Here is a 16,489-nt window from a genome sequence, read left to right on the forward strand (position 1 = left end):
TGAACCCCGCCAAAAATATACATTTCTACAATTTATCTTTTTAAAATCGGATTTTAAACCTAAGCCTAACCACACTGCTAGCCTTATGACTAACCCGAAATGAAGACCAAAAAACACATTTTTTTTCAAAGATTTTTACAATATAGGCTATTTACTTTGTGCCTGTGTTATCTAATGCGAACCTGGGAGGGAGGAGGCAGAGGTCGTATGGTAGGCTACTAGACACTTTCTCCAGGCGGTGTTACACAAAATGCCCCTATTATTTGATTTTTGTCTTTTGATTCTGAAAGTGAAATTAAGAACTGCTGCAACAACGGCGTATCAATGCACTACGTGAACTGGAAGAAGAGATTCAACTTTCATGTTGTCTCTGTGGAATATACCCTAATTGACCTATTATTATGCATAATTGACAACCTTGCACGAGAAAACGAAAGGCAGTGTTTGTGTGCGCTCTTGGATATGTTTATCCAAAATTAAGCGTCTAGACTCCCGTGGGACTCAAATTTAGAGGCGGGATGTAAATCTGTCTATTTAGAATTATAATCCAGTTGCCTTTGTTAAAAATTTAGAAAGCGTTTAATCCAATTTTAATTTGTCAATTTAGTTCGATCATGCAAACTCTTGCTTATCATTGGTCCTTGTCTTAAAATAAGCAGGACTGGGAGATGGCCTTTATGGACCCTGAGCAAAAGTTGTGCACTGTGTAGAGAATTAGGTGCCATTTGGGACATTATCTGGGACTAGGCGCTCAATGGGTAGAGTGAAGGACATGTGGTATTCAATGACACTGCTTTTCACTCCTGCTTTATGAATTTGACCATTTTTATTATCTTCAATCTTATCACCTCATTGCCAGTCGGATGTATTCGTTAACAAACATACACAGTACCAGTCAAAAGTTTGGACACACCTACTCATTCAAGAGTTTTCTTTATTTTTTTAAACTATTTTCTACATTGTAAAATAATAGTCAAGACATCCAAATTATGAAATAACACATGGAATCATGTAGTAACCAAAAACGTGTTAAACAAAAATATATTTTAGATTCTTCAAAGTTGCCACCCTTTGCCTTGATGATAGCTTTGTACACTCTTGGCATTATCTCAACCAGCTTCACCTGGAATGATTTTCCAACAGTCCTGAAGGAGTTCCCACATATGCTGAGCACTTGTTGGCTGCTTTACCTTCACTCTGTGGGCCAACTCATCCCAAACCATCTCAATTGGGTTGAGGTCAGGTGATTGTGGAGGCCAGGTCATCTGATGCAGCACTCCATCACTCTTCTTCTTGGTCAAATAGCCCTTACACAACCTGGAGGTGTGTTGGGTCATTGTCCTGTTGAAAGTCAAAGGATAGTCCAACTAAGTGAAAACAAGATGGGATGGTGTATCGCTGCAGAATGCTGTGGAAGCCATGGTGGTTAAGTGTGCATTGAATTCTAAATAAATCACAGACAGTGTCACCAGCAAAGCAGCCCCACACCACCACACCTCCTCCTCCATGCTTCACGGTGGGAACCACACATGCGGAGATCATCCATTCACCTACTCTGCGTTTCACAAAGACATGGCGGTTGGATCTAATCATTTCAAATTTGAACTCATCAGACCAAGGACAGATTTCCACCAGTTTAATGTCCATTGCTTGTGTTTCTTGGCCCAAGCAAGTCTCTTCTTCTTATTGGTGTCCTTTATTAGTGGTTTGTTTGCAGCAATTCAACCATGAAGGCCTGATTAACGCAGTTTCCTCTGAACAGTTGATGTTTAGATGTGTCTGTTAATTGAACTCTGTGAAACATTTATTTGAGCTGCAATTTCTGAGGCTGGTAACTCTAATGAACTTATCCTCTGCAGCAGAGGTAACTCTGGATTTTCCTTTCCTGTGGCGGTCCTCATGAGAGCCAGTTTCATCATAGCGCTTGATGGTTTTTGTGACTGCACTTGGAGCTTTTGAAACTTTCAAAGTTGGACTGATGGACTGTCGTTTCTCTTTGTTTATTTGAGCTGTTCTTGCCATAATATGGACTTGGTCTTTTACCAAATAGGGCTATCTTCTGTATACCACCCCTACCTTGTCACAACACAACTGATTGGCTTAAACACCAATTTAGAAGGAAAAAAGGTTCCACAAATTAACAAGGCACACCTGTTAATTGAAATGCATTCCAGGTGACTACCTCATGAAGCTGGTTGAGAGAATGCCAAGAGTGTGCAAAGCTGTCATCAAGGCAAAGGGTGGCTACTTTGAAGAATGTCAAATCTAAAATATATTTGGATTTGTTTAACACTTCTTGGTTACTACATAATTCCATATGTGTTTTTTCATAGTTTTGATGTCTTCACTATTCTAAAATGTAGAAAATAGTCAAAATAAAGAAAAACCCTTAAATGAGTAGGTGTGTCCAAACTTTTGACTGGTACTCTACATGTATATACACATATATACATATATCATATATACATACCAATACATATATAGGCCCATCATAATATGTCAAATACTAAAAACATATTTATTATTTTGCTGTGACTTGTACGTATTAAAAACAGAATGATTGAAAGAGGCAAAATACTAATGCATTAGAAAAGTGCATAAAGTTAGAACATGAAGGAGGTGGATAGTGTAAAGGACAAAGTATTAGGGTTTAATAGGGGCCATAAAGAGAGGTGGACATTATTAACAAATACTGCTATGTGAGATTAAGAGGAAGCGGGAGACGGGAGAATTTGAATTGCGTACTCCTCGCGTCATCTCCTCGCCTCCTCAACACCCATTGGATGAGAAAGCCAGATGTCCCGCCCCTCTGACCTCCTCCAATGGGTTTCGATAAGGAGGTGAGGAGAGAGGAAGTGAGGAGTATGCAATTGTGATTCTCAGTGTTTTCATTCCAATAACCCAGGGTTTCCCAAACTCGGTGCTGGGGACCCCAAGGGGTGCACGTTTTGGTTTTTGCCCTCAAATAATCAACTACTCATCCAGCTTTGATTATTTGAATCTGCAATAACCTCTCCTTCCTACGGAAGTGTGCACTCGTTCACTAGTCCCCACAAATGTGAAAGCATTGGATTTGTGTAGCATGCATGGACTGGAAGGAGTTTCCATATACCAGTCATTTCCTTTCAAATCCATGAAGTGAACAAGTGTACCCTTCAGGAGAAAGGAGAGATTATTGGGATGCAACCAAAGATGTCAGCGAGAACAGTGGGCAAATGATCTAACCCAGAGCTTCAACGCAAGAGAGTGAGTTCAGCTCACCTTTTAGGATTTTCCCCAATTTATCTAATTTCATCACATTTGTCACTTCTCTGTGGCTCAAGGATGTCAGTTCATGTGGTTTGAATACAAAATGAGAGCCAATCAGAACACTGGGGGAAATACCCTACGAAGGGACAAATCAAATCCATAACATTTTGTCAGAAAACAGTTGGATACTGCAGGCATATTGGAACTTTCTAAAGTCAAACAAAGTTCCCTAGTAAATGCATTGTGAAGTGAATGTTTGAGGAGAGTTGAATTTTGACAATGAGGCACAGTTGAATTGAAATATGTCTCTTCAATAAACGCATGGTCAAAGACGAGGCATGAGGATAGAGATGAGCCTCGTTCAGGAGTAAAGGGAAGAAGAGATGCCAGACAGGTCGAAGAGAGGGAGGCCTAAATCCTCAAATAGCCTGTCTCTCCTCCTGAGGGTCTGTCCTGATGGAGAGGGGCTCTGGGGGTTCTGGTGTGGGCTGGATGCTCTGGTCGACGCCGTCAAGACTTTTACGACACACAGGACAGGTATCGTGCTGTGGGAGAGATACAAAAAAACGTGAGATGTGACAAAACATGCTTAACATTACAAGTCAAGTCTCAATACTTCTGGGCACTGTGGGACAGTTTCCCGGGCACAGATTAAGCCTTATCCTGGACTAAAAAGTGCTTTCAATGGAGATTTTCCATTGATCTTGCATTTTAGTCCAGAATTAGGCTTAATCTGGGTCCAGGAAACCACCCCTTTGTGTGCGGCACACGGTTACCCCCAGAACAATATAACCAAATACCCTACCTCAAGACAGTATATGTGACCCCAGTGACACACTCACTAACCTTCCATGACAAATGAAATACAGTGGTGTTGTAAACTCCACCAGTCAACCATTCCCCTGCTTACCAGTTCAAGCCATGGCACTATGCAGTCACTGTGGAAATAATGGAGGCAGGGCAGCTGTTTGACAGACTCTCCCATGGAGTACTCCTCCCTACATACTGGACACTCCAGTCTGCTATCTGAGAAAGAGGCATGAGGGGGGTTCATTAATTGTGTTCATTTTAGAATAAAGAGAGTGAACATTGACTAGTAGTGCCGGCATTCCTAAAAGGCTTCTGAATGGGGTGCTTATCTGGGTAAATACCACCTCACCTTTTATTTTTCAGAATAAAACAAAATATTGTCACCATTTTGAGAATCTATTTTGCAGGTGGTATACTGTACACTACTACTGAGCAAGATCCACACCCTCCATTCCCATAAATGCTGTGAGTGGTAGCCTATGGGTTTGGTGTTGCAGCTTGGTTGGAACACACCTGTCTGTTCTTGAGAGACGTTGACTGTGGGGAGGGATGAGATCATCTCCTTCTCTGCAGGAGGTGGACCTGTGCCCTCAAACTGACCTAACAACTAGAGTGGAGGAAATTGAGAATTGAAGAAACAGAGACAGATTGTGACTCAGCGTGCTGCCATGATTAAAGCATGGATTTTGCGCCTGGTTAGAGCACTGACCTCTGTGATAACTGCGTCTAGACCTCCCTGACCCCAGGCATAGTCCCCTGGATTTGAATGGAGCATGCCAGACCTGAGAGTGAGTGAGTGAGAGATAGACAGAGAGAGAGAGAGAGAGAGAGAGAGAGAGATGCTTAACATGCCTTGAAAGAGTCAAAGTAATTAGAATAATAATTATGAGATTTGAAAAATACTTATTTACAGTGCAGCTGGTGCGATGCCTGGATTTCCATTGTTGGCAAACAGACCAGCCAAAAACTGCTGCACAATACTAAAGAAATAGGCAGAGAGATTTAATCTATTTTGCACATACAGTGCCTTAAGAACACCCCAAGACATTTTCCACATTTTGTGTTACAGACGGAATTTAAAATGGATTAAATTGAGATTGTGTCACTGACAATACCCCATAATGTCAAAGTGGAATTATATTTTTATTAGATTATTTAAAAATGAAAAGATGAAATGTCTTGATTCAATAAGTATTCCACCCCTTTGTTATGGCAATTTAAGCTCAGGAGTAAAAATGTTTTTTTTTATTTATTTTTTTTACCTTTATTTAACTAGGCAAGAATAAGAACAAATTCTTATTTTCAATGACGGCCTAGGAACAGTGGGTTAACTGCCTGTTCAGGGGCAGAACGACAGATTTGTACCTTGTCAGCTCGGGGGATTGAACCTTCCGGTTACTAGTCCAACGCTCTAACCACTAGGCTACATGCCGCCCCTTAACAAGTCACATAAGTTGCATGGACTCACTCTGTGTGCAATAATAGTTTGACATGATTTTTGAATGACTACCTCATCTCTGTACAAATCTAACACATCACTGAGTACCACTCTTCATATTTTCAATATTGGAGGTGCCTGCGTCACGTTATCAAGGACTAGGGAGTTGTTTTTAAATAAAAATAGAGCTAAGCACAAGCAAATTCCTAGAGGAAAACCTGGTTCAGACAATGGGAGACAAATTCACCTTTTAGCAGGGCAATAACCTAAAACACAAGGTCAAATATACACTGGAGTTGCTTACCAAGACGACATTGAATGTTCCTGAGTGGCCTAGTTGTCGTTTTTATTCAAATCGGCTTGAAACTGTATGGTAAGACTTGAAAATGGCTGTCCAGCAATGATCCACAACCAACTTGACAGAGCTTGAAGAATTTTTAAAAGAATAATGTGCAAATAAGTCTTAGGGACTTACACAGAAAGACTCACAGATGTAATCGCTGCCAAAGGTGATTCTAACATGTATTGGCAGGGGTGTGAATACCTATATAAATGAGATACAATATTTCTGTATTTCATTACAATTGCAAACATTTCTAAAAACATGTTTTCACTGATGGGTTTTGTGTTCAGATGGGTGAGAAAAAAATCTATATTTAATCCATTTTGAATTCAGGCTGTAACACAACAAAATGGGGAATAATTAAAGGGGTATGAATACTTTCTGAAGACCCTGTAGAAAGAGAATACCTACTTGATTGTGATAACAATGTAATATAATGTAATAGAATTATGTGGTTACAGTGAAATAACATAATAGCTTTTAGGACCAAATAGTTTAATAATGTTTGAAATATATTGTTGTTAATATGTGAAATGATATTCTGTGATAAACTGAAGGGAAATACTTCATTTTGGACCACTTTGATTATATAACACAATTAGTCTAATCATGTTATAGGATGTTATTATACAACAGTACAATGTCTCAATATCAATACAGGCCCTTGAGTCGAGTGAGAATAGCTTCCTAAAAACTGACATGGAGAGCTAGATAACATTGCAAAATCAGTGGTCGTTGCCACTAAGGTGGCTTGTGCCACGTGCTTCTACACCTGCATTGCTTGCTGTTTGGGGTTTTAGGCTGGGTTTCTGTACAGCACTTTGAGATATCAGCTGATGTACGAAGGGCTATATAAATAAATTTGATTTGATTTTGACGTCCAAGTGAAATAAAAGCCTTGACGTCCAAGTGAAATAAAAGCCATCAGCTATACCTGCCTGGGCCTTTTGGCATGGGGCAAAACCATGAAAGGTAGCTCATAGAGAGTGAGTGGATAAAGGTAATGACGTTACACTGTAGACAGATCAAGATCAGTGATAAGTAATTGGTCATCTCCACTAACCCCTCCACTGCTGGCGTGTGGGACTGTCGCCTCCCCTGGCTAGGCGGACGAGAGGGGCGTTCCGGTTCAGGCACTAAAGGATCTGTGCCTCCCACAGAGGCCACAGGCACTTCAGAAGGGCCCTCTACGTCTCCCTCCACTGCGGCAGCCTGTAGATGGCTCTGGTCAGACTCAGACTCAGAGGTGGAGGGGTCCGAGAGAAGAGCAGAGTGTTCCATAAACAGCAGCTGCCACAGCTTGGAGGAAGGAGAGCAAACCAGTACATTCAGATTCAAGTTGAAGACAGGGGAAAAGGATAGAAAAAGACAAAGAGATTTTGGGATGACATTCAGGTACCTCTGAAAAGAGTGTGCCTGCATCATCATTGGCCTCTGCAGTGCTGCTGTTCTCCAAGAGACTGAAAGACAAAGATATTTCAATTATTGGAAATTAATACATTAAGAGAAATGCAAATACAATATTTTTTTAAGTAAAACTATTTTCATTTAATAAGTCTAATGTACTGTATATTATTATATCAGATATATCAGAAACTGAAATTGCACATAATACTGTACCTAAAATAGTACTGTACCTAAAATAGTACGATATTGCAAGTCCAGTATAGGCCCCTATACTATACTATAAGCAGAACAGCACGCAAACAAACAGCACAGATTTGAACACTTTACCTGGAGTCTTCTGTCACCTCCTCAATGAAATCGGACTCACACCTGGGGCATGTGAATTCCTTGAGAGAAAAAATGCAATTTCTATTTGCTCTATTTGTCTATTTCAGAATGGCACAAATTCCCCGATATCAGGGTACTCATGTTTTGTACACTCAGTGTATATACTTCATTTCATTAAAACTAAGACAATTAAAAAGTACTGACTGTATTTGTCAACACGACCTGTAGTAATATAAAAACACAAACTACACTGACCTGACAACCTGTAAAAAACATTTCAGCCTGAGCCAAGTGCATGAAAGTGAGACTTGGAATCACTGGCCACTTTAATAATGTTCAAATAATGTGTACATACTGCATTACTCATCTCATGTTTATTTTCTGATTTCTATTCTACTGTATTTTAGTCAATGCCACTTCGACATTGCTCGATCTAATATTTATTTATTTATTAATTACATTATTTGACTTTTAGATTTGTGTGTATTGTTGTGAAGCATTTTTAGATACTACTGCACTGTTAAGATCCTACCGCATTGTTGGATCTAGGAACACAAGCATTTCGCTACACCTGCAATAACATCTGCTAAATATGTGTATGTGACCAATAACATTTGATTTGATATTTTATTTATTTCAAATCATGATGACATAACACAGGGGTGCAACTTTGGTTTTAGAAGTGGGGAGGGCATAATAATTGTTATACATTTTTTATCCAGTCGCTCAGGGGCGTCCGCATGGTACTAAAGCACACCATTGTCACGTTTTGTATCACATTCCAATAATAAAACTGGGTGGGACAAAAATGCAATTTCAGAATTCGGGGGGACATGTCCCCATCCCCAGTGAAAGTTGCGCCCCTTACATAACATAAGAATACAAAAGGAACACACTTGGCGGTATCAAGTGCACTACGTCAAGATGCGCGTTCATGTCAACGTAAAAAAAAACACTGTGTCAGCTGCTCGACAAACGCGCTGGTGCGCCTGGTGGTGTGCCGAAAAGAGACACCCTGCCTGCCACAGCACCATCCCCTTCCATGCAAATGTCGCGTTCACATGCTAGTCGGAACTAGAAAACTTAGAAATATCAGACTTGCTAACTGTTTGTAGTAGCCTACACGAGCTGAGTTCAACCAGTTGGCGACTTGGAAATTTCCGAGTTTCATATTTCCGACTATTACTTGAACGCGGCAATAATGTTTTTCACATGCAGTTGACACTTGCGACTACGAGCAGTGCTTCTAAATATGGCAACGAAGCAAACCCAAAACTTGGATCACCAGATTTCTTCGCAACAACCAATCTATCTAAAGGCGCGCACTCCATGCAACAACACTTATAACGTTGTATTTTAGTAATGACAATATTCTATCAATCACATTCAGTTTCAGATACAAAATGTTTATTTTCTTAGAATATATATCGGGAGGCGTTGCTAGCTAATACTGATACAGAAACGTCGGTCCAGAACCGGACGGGAAATGAAGGAAGAAAATCACTTATGTCAACTCACCGGGAGTTTAGGGTCGATTTCACCTTTACAACAGTGACAGAAAAAACGGTGTTGTGGTGCCGCCGCAGCCTCCGCCATCTTCACGGTAGCATACAGTCACTGACGTCTGTATGGTAGCTCAAGCCGACGGAAGGCGTAAGGACATTTGTCAGTAGGGTCATGTCAGTCCAGTCCATAGGATAGTTTATTTTTTATTTTTTACTATAGGCTACCATTTGTTCAAGATATTTTCCCAAATTCACATTTGCTAGTGAACATATTGTTCTGACTGCTCCAATCTTATTTCCCTGAGGTGATACATATCAAATGTATACTGCTCAAATTTCAACCAAGTGTTGTTATTTGAGATTATTGCAGCTATCTTCTAACCAATGTTGCAATAACCTAGGTTATACATAGGGCTAAGGGTCCCGTCAACATTTACAACCAAAAAATTGTGCCAATAAACTGTATGTATGACATGTAAATACAGAACCGATTTCACTTGTTGCACCAATGACCACAAGACTGATTCTCGAAAGAAATAGCTGAAGCAAAATCTGCAGTTGTATGCTACATGACAGGCCAACCAATGAGACTATCCAAAACAACAGAATGTACTGGTAAAATAAAAACAGTTTTTAACGTCACAGTTGAAGTTTAGTAGTCGTGGACTAAAAAAAAGATTTCAATGGAGATTGTCCATTGAGCATGCTTTTTAGTCCAGGATTTGGTTTCAGGTAAACTGGCCCTTAAAGTACTCTGAACAAAAATAAACGCAACATGCAACAATTTTAAAGATTTGACTGAGTTACAGTTAATAAGGAAATCAGTTAATTTAAATAAATAAATGAGGCCCTAATCTATGGAATTCACATGACCGGGAATACAGATATGTATACCTTTAAAAAAAGGTAGGGGCATGGATCAGAAAACCAGTCAGTATCTGGTGACCACCATTTGCCTCATGCAGCAAGACATCTCCTTCAAATAGAGTTCATCAGGCTGTTTGTGGCCTGTGGAATTTTGTTGCACTCCTCTTCAATGGCGGTTCGAAGTTGCTGGATAATGGCGGGAACTGGAATACGTTGTAGTACACATTGATTCAGAGCATCCCTAACATGCTCAATGGGTGACATGTCTGGTGATTTCTTCATGGAAGAAATGTTACATTTTCAGCTTCCAGGAATTGTGTACAGATTCTTGCTACATGAGGTGATGGTCGGCGGATGAATGGCAGGACAATGGGTCTCAGGATCTCATCACGGTATCTCTGTGCATTCAAATTGCCATTGATAAAATGCAATTGTGTTCATTGTCCGTAGCTTATGACTGCCGATACCATGACCCCACAGGGCACTGTTCACAGCGTTGACATCAGTAAATCACTCGCCCAAATGACGCCATACACGCTGTCTGCCATCTGTCCGGTACAGTTGAAACCAGGATTAATACGTGAAGAGCACACTTTTCCAGCATGCCAGTGGCTATCGAAGATCAGCATTTGCCCACTTAAGTTGGTTACTATGCGGAACTGCAGTTAAGTCAAAACCCTGATGAGGAAGACGAGCACACAGATGAGCTTCCATGAGACGGTTTCTGACAGTTTGAGCAGAAATTCTTTGGTTGCTAACCCAGTTTCATCAGCTGTCCGGGTGGCTGGTCACAGTCCAAGAAGAAGCCGGATGTGGAGGTCCAGGGCTGGCGTGGTTACACGTGGTCTGCTGTTGTGTGGCCAGGTTGGACGTACTGCCAAAATCTCTAAAATGACATTGGAGGCAGTTTATGGTAGAGAAATTAACATTAGATTCTGTGGCAACAGCCCTGGTGGACATTCCTGCAGTCAACATGCCAATTGCACACTCCTTCAAAACTGGGAGACCTCTGTGGTATTGTGTTACATGACAAAACTGCACATTTTAGAGTGGCCTTTTTCCCCCAGCACAAGGAACACCTATGTAATGATCATGCTGTGTAATCAGCTTCTTGATATGCCACACCTGTCAGGTGGATGGATTGTCTTGGCAAAGGAGAAATGCTCACTAACAGGGATGTAAACAAATGTGCACATTTTAGAGAAATAAGCTTTTTGTGCAAATGGAACATATCTGGAATATTTTATTTCAGCTCAAGAAACATGGGACCAACACTTTACATGTTGCGTTTATATTTTTGCTCAGTATATTAAACACAAGTTACAGAAATAACAGAAGTGATGACTAAAAGCAAGAAATGCATCATTGATGTAGTTTCCCAGGAGTTTGTAGGGAAGACTAAAGTACATCTTTATCAGTCCATTGAAGAGGTTTTCAGAAACTCTACATTATATACAACACTGAAAAACCCGCTCTGCCTTTATTAGTCTTAGACGTAATAGGCCTACACATACACTATTTTAGGTTAGGCTGCTGACATGACTAATGATACTGTATTGGTGAAGTGACCAAAGGGAAGTAGAAATATTGAGCATATCAACTGATTTTTATTAAAACCAAGAAAGAACAATGGCGACCATGACAACCAAATACAGCATCAACATAACATAATAATAGCAATAATATTACAACCCAAAACATTGTGTTTTTCTCATTTACAGTTGTGATTTTGGCAAAGATAGTGTGTGTAAATAGGTAGGCATTCTCATTTGGGATATCAAGACAATTGACTTTTTGGAGCTCACGTTAGCAACCATAATAGCATTGGCCACAGATAATTGAACCGTTCGGCTGTTAAATATGGAGCATCACTTCTGTGCATCCATCACAAACTCAAGTCCCAGCCCTTTCACCTACTTTGACAAAACAATTTATCAAAACACCTGAGTCTTGCCTACTTCTTTTGTACTATACACCCTCATACATACTGTACCTACCCCTCTCTCGCTCTCTACTAGCTCCCTTGCCCTACTTGCTTGCCTTCCCTCTCTCTACCGAGCTGCACCAGTAAAGGCCCCCTGAGCTGCAGAAGCAGTGGCGTTGGCAGCTGCCTGGCGTACAGCCTGATTGGACATCACTCCAGTGGCAAACTCAGCCTGGGCCTTCACGAAGCTAGCACCGGTCTGCCTGTACAGAGAGTGGACCTGGAGGGGAGAGGAAGACAGGCTTTAATACATGATACATATGGGCAATTCCACAGTAACAGTGACACAGACTCAGTTTTTCACTTTAATATGCATGTCAAACAAAAGACAATGATTACAAAGTTAAACAAACCATACTATGAACAATGACTACTTTTAACAATTTCCACTAAACATTTTACAAGAACAGCGCAGATGCAAAGTTTGGTAACAGAATGACGGGACAAACAGTGGAAATTGTTAAAAGTAGTCCTAGTGCATATAGTTCCATGGTTTGTTTAACTTTGCAATCATTCTTTTTTTGTTTGACATTCCTTTTTAGAGTGAAGAATCGTAGTCTCAGAATCACTGTTGCCGTGGAATTGCCCATACCTCAACACCCTACTCGCCATCAATCTTAAAACAATAATGTAAATAATACTCTTAAAATTCAAAACAATTACTCTAAGTTCTGTGGACAATTCTAAATGTTTATTGACATACTGGGTCAAGATGAAAAAGATGTGAGAAGCTAGATGTATATGTTGTAGCCTTTTTACCCTCATCCTTTTCCTTGCTCCCCCATGTTGTACCTAATTCCAAGCCATTGTCTACCTACTGTAATTACTCCACACTGTCCTGATTTGCCCTAGCATACAATACCCTTTAGTCTGGTTAAAACTGTCTAAATTCCCCTCCCTCGCCTTCATTTAAAATTTACCCGCTTGAGCAAGACGACCCCCATGGCAGCCTGGGCAGTGAATAGGATGGCATTGAGCATCATGATCACACCAACAGGCACGCTAGTCTTCAGAGCAGCCAGACTCACAATCCAGCCACTGAGTGGAACAGAGACAAGGAGGGAAAGAGAGAGAGACAGTCACAAAGATAGAAGACGAATAGAGACAGGGGGAGTGTGAAGGATAGGTGTATGAGGAATGTACTGTATAGGAGATGTAATACAGTAAAGATATAGTAATTGTAATATGGTTGGCTTGTTTGTGGCACATACCTGAAACCCCAACCAGGAATGCCAATGGTCATGATGACGTAGAAGATCACTTGGACGAAAAAAATGAAGAAGAAGGCGAAGAAGTTGAAGGAGCTGTCACTCCTGAAAGAAAAATAATGCATTCATAGGTTCACTGTAACCTGATATCAAGAGGGAACCTAAATATATCATGTCTGTTTTGTAATGACAAGCCCCTAAATTGGAAATGTGCAATAGTACACACCTGAAGGCTTTGTACACAGGCCTGTACCAGCAGACAAAGGAGCAGGGGGTGAAAAGGAGGACCCAGAGGATGGCCAGGCCCAGCCCAACACCACCAGAAGGCTCCACACAGAACAGACTCAGGCAGGAAATTAAGTTAAACGCCAGTGTGCAGGCTGTGACTAGGAGAGGGGGAGAGAAAGAAGACAAAAGGAAGAGTGTAGGATGGTTGAAATGAGGGAGTGAGAGAGGGGAGTGGATGAGAGCATGAAAAGTGATGGGGAGAAAGAAAGTGAAGGGGGAAAGGTTGAGAATAGGGGGTAAAGAGAAATGAGAGGGTAGGTGACAGAGATGCAGACCAGAGATGAAGGGATGGATAGGTATGTAGGCAAAATAAGAAGAGAAAGATAGGGAGGTCAGAACTGTAGTTTGGATACTAGAGCACTTTAGAGTTGCATTGGAAGGGAAAGGGATAAAGAGATAGTTACATTGGTACACTGAACGCACACAGGTACACCTTGTGATTAATGTATCACTTCCAAATTGGTGTAAATTAATTTGAGAAATCTCTACATTTTAACAGTGTCATTAAGTATTAGGTAACATTCTTAAAGTGCTTAACATTGGCATAAAACATTTAATCTAAGCATTATTCTAATCATCATTCTTTCATGGAAGTGTTACAGATGACTTCACCAGACAGACAGCCAGGCACAGACAGGGAAACTTACACATCCAGTAGTAATACATGATGGAGACAGTGTGTTGGAAGCTCTGGCTGATCTCCATGTTGATGTCTTGGTAGAAGCAGGGTCCCACAGGGCAGAAAGTGGGCAAGGGAGGCCAGTTATTCTGACGAGCTGACAGAGAGATGGGGGAAGAGAGTGTTACTTCAAATGATTCAGCAATGGGAGCAATCTTTGTTTCCCAATGAGACATGTGCAGTTAGGAACCAGTATACAGTAATCCAATCCTTCCTTTATTAACACCCTCCCCCCACCCATCAATCATTTCATATCAGACTCATTGATCCACTTTTTTTTCTCTCAAACCAATCTCTATCATCATCATCACGACCACCATCTCCCTCTCTTACTGGCTCCAGGGCCGAGGGCGTGTGAGTCCAGCTCCCTCTCCCTCCTCTCCAGCTCGCGGGCTTTCTTCTCAAGCTCTTCCTGCTTTCTCAGGAGCTCTGCTGTGGTGGCGTTGACCGCGGTCTGCTAAAGAGAGAGAGAGAAGGAAAACGTCAGGCTTTAATGCAGAGCTGAATATAGCTCCATGTACCTTAGTAGAAATACAGAAGTTGAACTTGATTTCGTAGAAATTAGTCTGATAAGTTCAGGTGCTCCATGTCAAGCTAGTAAATAAACATCTGGAAATGTAATTATCATACAGAAATATGAGTTGCTTGTCTATGAGTATTATTTCTAGCTGTATGAAGTTAATTCTATAACCTGCACAGGTGACTCCTGATAATTGTCTAATACATATGGAACAAGTACCTGGGGGGTGAAGGAGGTGCCATAGTTGCGGGGCTCTGTGGGTGTAGTCCTGTTGGGTGGGGTTGTTGCAGGAACAACAGGTTGGGGGGCGGATGGTGCAGTTGCTGCATAGGCTGGTGGTGGGGGCTAGAGAGTGGATTAAAACAAGAAATCAACCTATATCATTACCAATAACGTTTATAATGACCACAAGCAAAGAGTGGCTATAGAGCATATGTCCAAACAACTCTGTATGGGAGTGGAGCATCGTGGCATGTTACCATGTCCAATTGTTTGGAATGTAGTGGCATTCCTGCTACTCTGCCAAAGCACATCTATGCGGAAAGATGCCACACAGCTAGCCTATATACTCCTGTATGCATTATTACCATACTGCATTACTATTACTGCATATACTGAATCTCCAAAGCATTCATATTCTGACACAAACACAAAGCTAACTACACATCTCTTACCCCATTTTTATTGTCAAATGGGTTGTAAAGATCCAGTGTGGCATACTCAGTGTTGCTGCTGTGTTGAGTCACTGCAGGGTCCTGACATACAGACAAGATAAACATCACTAACAGAACATCATAAAATAAATGCCAGAGATCCTATTACTATTACTATTCATATATTAATATTTAATTATAATTTATAATTATATAGGTGACGTCCTAAATGGCCCTATATGGTGCACTACATTGAACCGTAGAATCAAAATAGTGCTCTACTAGGGAATAGGGGCCCATTTGGGACCGGGCCTTGACCACGTAAGTATCAATATGTTCTATTTCATTCAATGAGCCCTTTGTACACAAACACCTTTTCAGCTACTAGATATATCATTAGAATAGCCTGGGTTAGAGCATGGAGAAAGCAGCAACATCACATGTAATGAGTAACAGCACGTCTGTTACAGTGCAACAGGCGAAACATCATGCATTTTTTTCACCAACATTGTAACGTTAGCTAAAAATTGAATACAATAACAGTAGCTAAGTAAAGTATTTTACGATCCCATATATCATATCACCTGGAAAGGGTTGTGGTCGTCGCCTGGTTCCGGAAAACTTGTGTATTTTGACATTTTTCTTTACAGCAATTCTGTATGTCCTGCTTAGTTCAAATAGAAAACCTTTCTACTGACACAACAGTTTGCCAACAACCTGTTTCCCGTTATTTCGGAGGCTGTCTAGCTAACGTTAGCTATATTCTGCGGACTTGGTTCGCTACTAGCAGCAAGCTACAGTAGCTTCCTAGCAACAAAAAAAAAACGGTTATATATTATGTCTGTATCGGGGTTGTCATTGTCTAGCTAGCCAGTTGTTTATATATTTAAGTTATAGATTTATCGCCAAATATAACACACATGCAACTAGCTAGCAAGCTAATAACGACATAGATAACGGTAGCCAGGATATGTATCTGTTATCGACGGAAGACGTTACCGCAATCTGTCAAGATATTGGCGAAAATGTACATCTATTGATTTAATTGACTTGTCTAGCTATATCCTTGTATTTTATTTAACGCCGTTTCTCCTTCAGTCATATTTTGCTGGAAGATTCCGTTTGTTATTGCCTGCAATAACAATAAAACATGTTTTTGGCCGCTGCACAAACAAATGTGATCCAGGAAGTAATGTCATGTGACTGCGGCT

At 40.8% G+C, this 16,489-nt stretch overlaps 2 protein-coding genes across 6 annotated transcripts; both read right to left on the bottom strand.

Moving 5' to 3' along the window:
• Positions 1 to 118: 118 nt before the first annotated feature.
• LOC139373331 (E3 ubiquitin-protein ligase RNF115-like) lies at positions 119 to 9,478 on the bottom strand. Of its 4 annotated transcripts, XR_011627564.1 has the most exons (10): positions 9,093 to 9,478; positions 7,575 to 7,633; positions 7,240 to 7,300; positions 6,904 to 7,139; positions 4,971 to 5,039; positions 4,769 to 4,841; positions 4,573 to 4,666; positions 4,160 to 4,275; positions 2,679 to 3,794; positions 119 to 913 (listed from the first exon to the last, which is right to left on the bottom strand). XR_011627564.1 is itself a non-coding variant. In XM_071113731.1 (9 exons), the coding sequence occupies exons 1-9, from the start codon at positions 9,168 to 9,170 to the stop codon at positions 3,669 to 3,671; spliced, it is 912 nt and encodes a 303-aa protein (XP_070969832.1). In that variant the 5' UTR covers positions 9,171 to 9,407; the 3' UTR covers positions 2,500 to 3,668. The 4 variants fall into 4 exon arrangements, 2 of the variants coding, with proteins under 2 accessions (XP_070969832.1, XP_070969833.1); XR_011627565.1 differs by lacking the exon at positions 4,971 to 5,039 and having other exon boundaries at positions 9,093 to 9,458; XM_071113731.1 differs by lacking the exon at positions 119 to 913 and having other exon boundaries at positions 2,500 to 3,794; positions 9,093 to 9,407.
• A 1,679-nt stretch (positions 9,479 to 11,157) lies between these two features.
• On the bottom strand, positions 11,158 to 16,489 carry LOC139373311 (secretory carrier-associated membrane protein 3-like). 2 transcript variants are annotated; one of them, XM_071113695.1, is made up of 9 exons: positions 15,863 to 16,485; positions 15,300 to 15,380; positions 14,845 to 14,970; positions 14,439 to 14,559; positions 14,074 to 14,202; positions 13,365 to 13,524; positions 13,142 to 13,243; positions 12,851 to 12,968; positions 11,158 to 12,150 (listed from the first exon to the last, which is right to left on the bottom strand). In XM_071113695.1, exons 1-9 carry the CDS (start codon positions 15,914 to 15,916, stop codon positions 11,998 to 12,000), a joined length of 1,044 nt encoding a protein of 347 aa, XP_070969796.1. In that variant the 5' UTR covers positions 15,917 to 16,485; the 3' UTR covers positions 11,158 to 11,997. The 2 variants fall into 2 exon arrangements, with proteins under 2 accessions (XP_070969796.1, XP_070969795.1); XM_071113694.1 differs by having other exon boundaries at positions 11,172 to 12,150; positions 14,439 to 14,562; positions 15,863 to 16,489.

This window comes from Oncorhynchus clarkii, chromosome 18 (genome assembly GCF_045791955.1).
Source record: "Oncorhynchus clarkii lewisi isolate Uvic-CL-2024 chromosome 18, UVic_Ocla_1.0, whole genome shotgun sequence".
Taxonomy (NCBI): domain Eukaryota; kingdom Metazoa; phylum Chordata; class Actinopteri; order Salmoniformes; family Salmonidae; genus Oncorhynchus; species Oncorhynchus clarkii.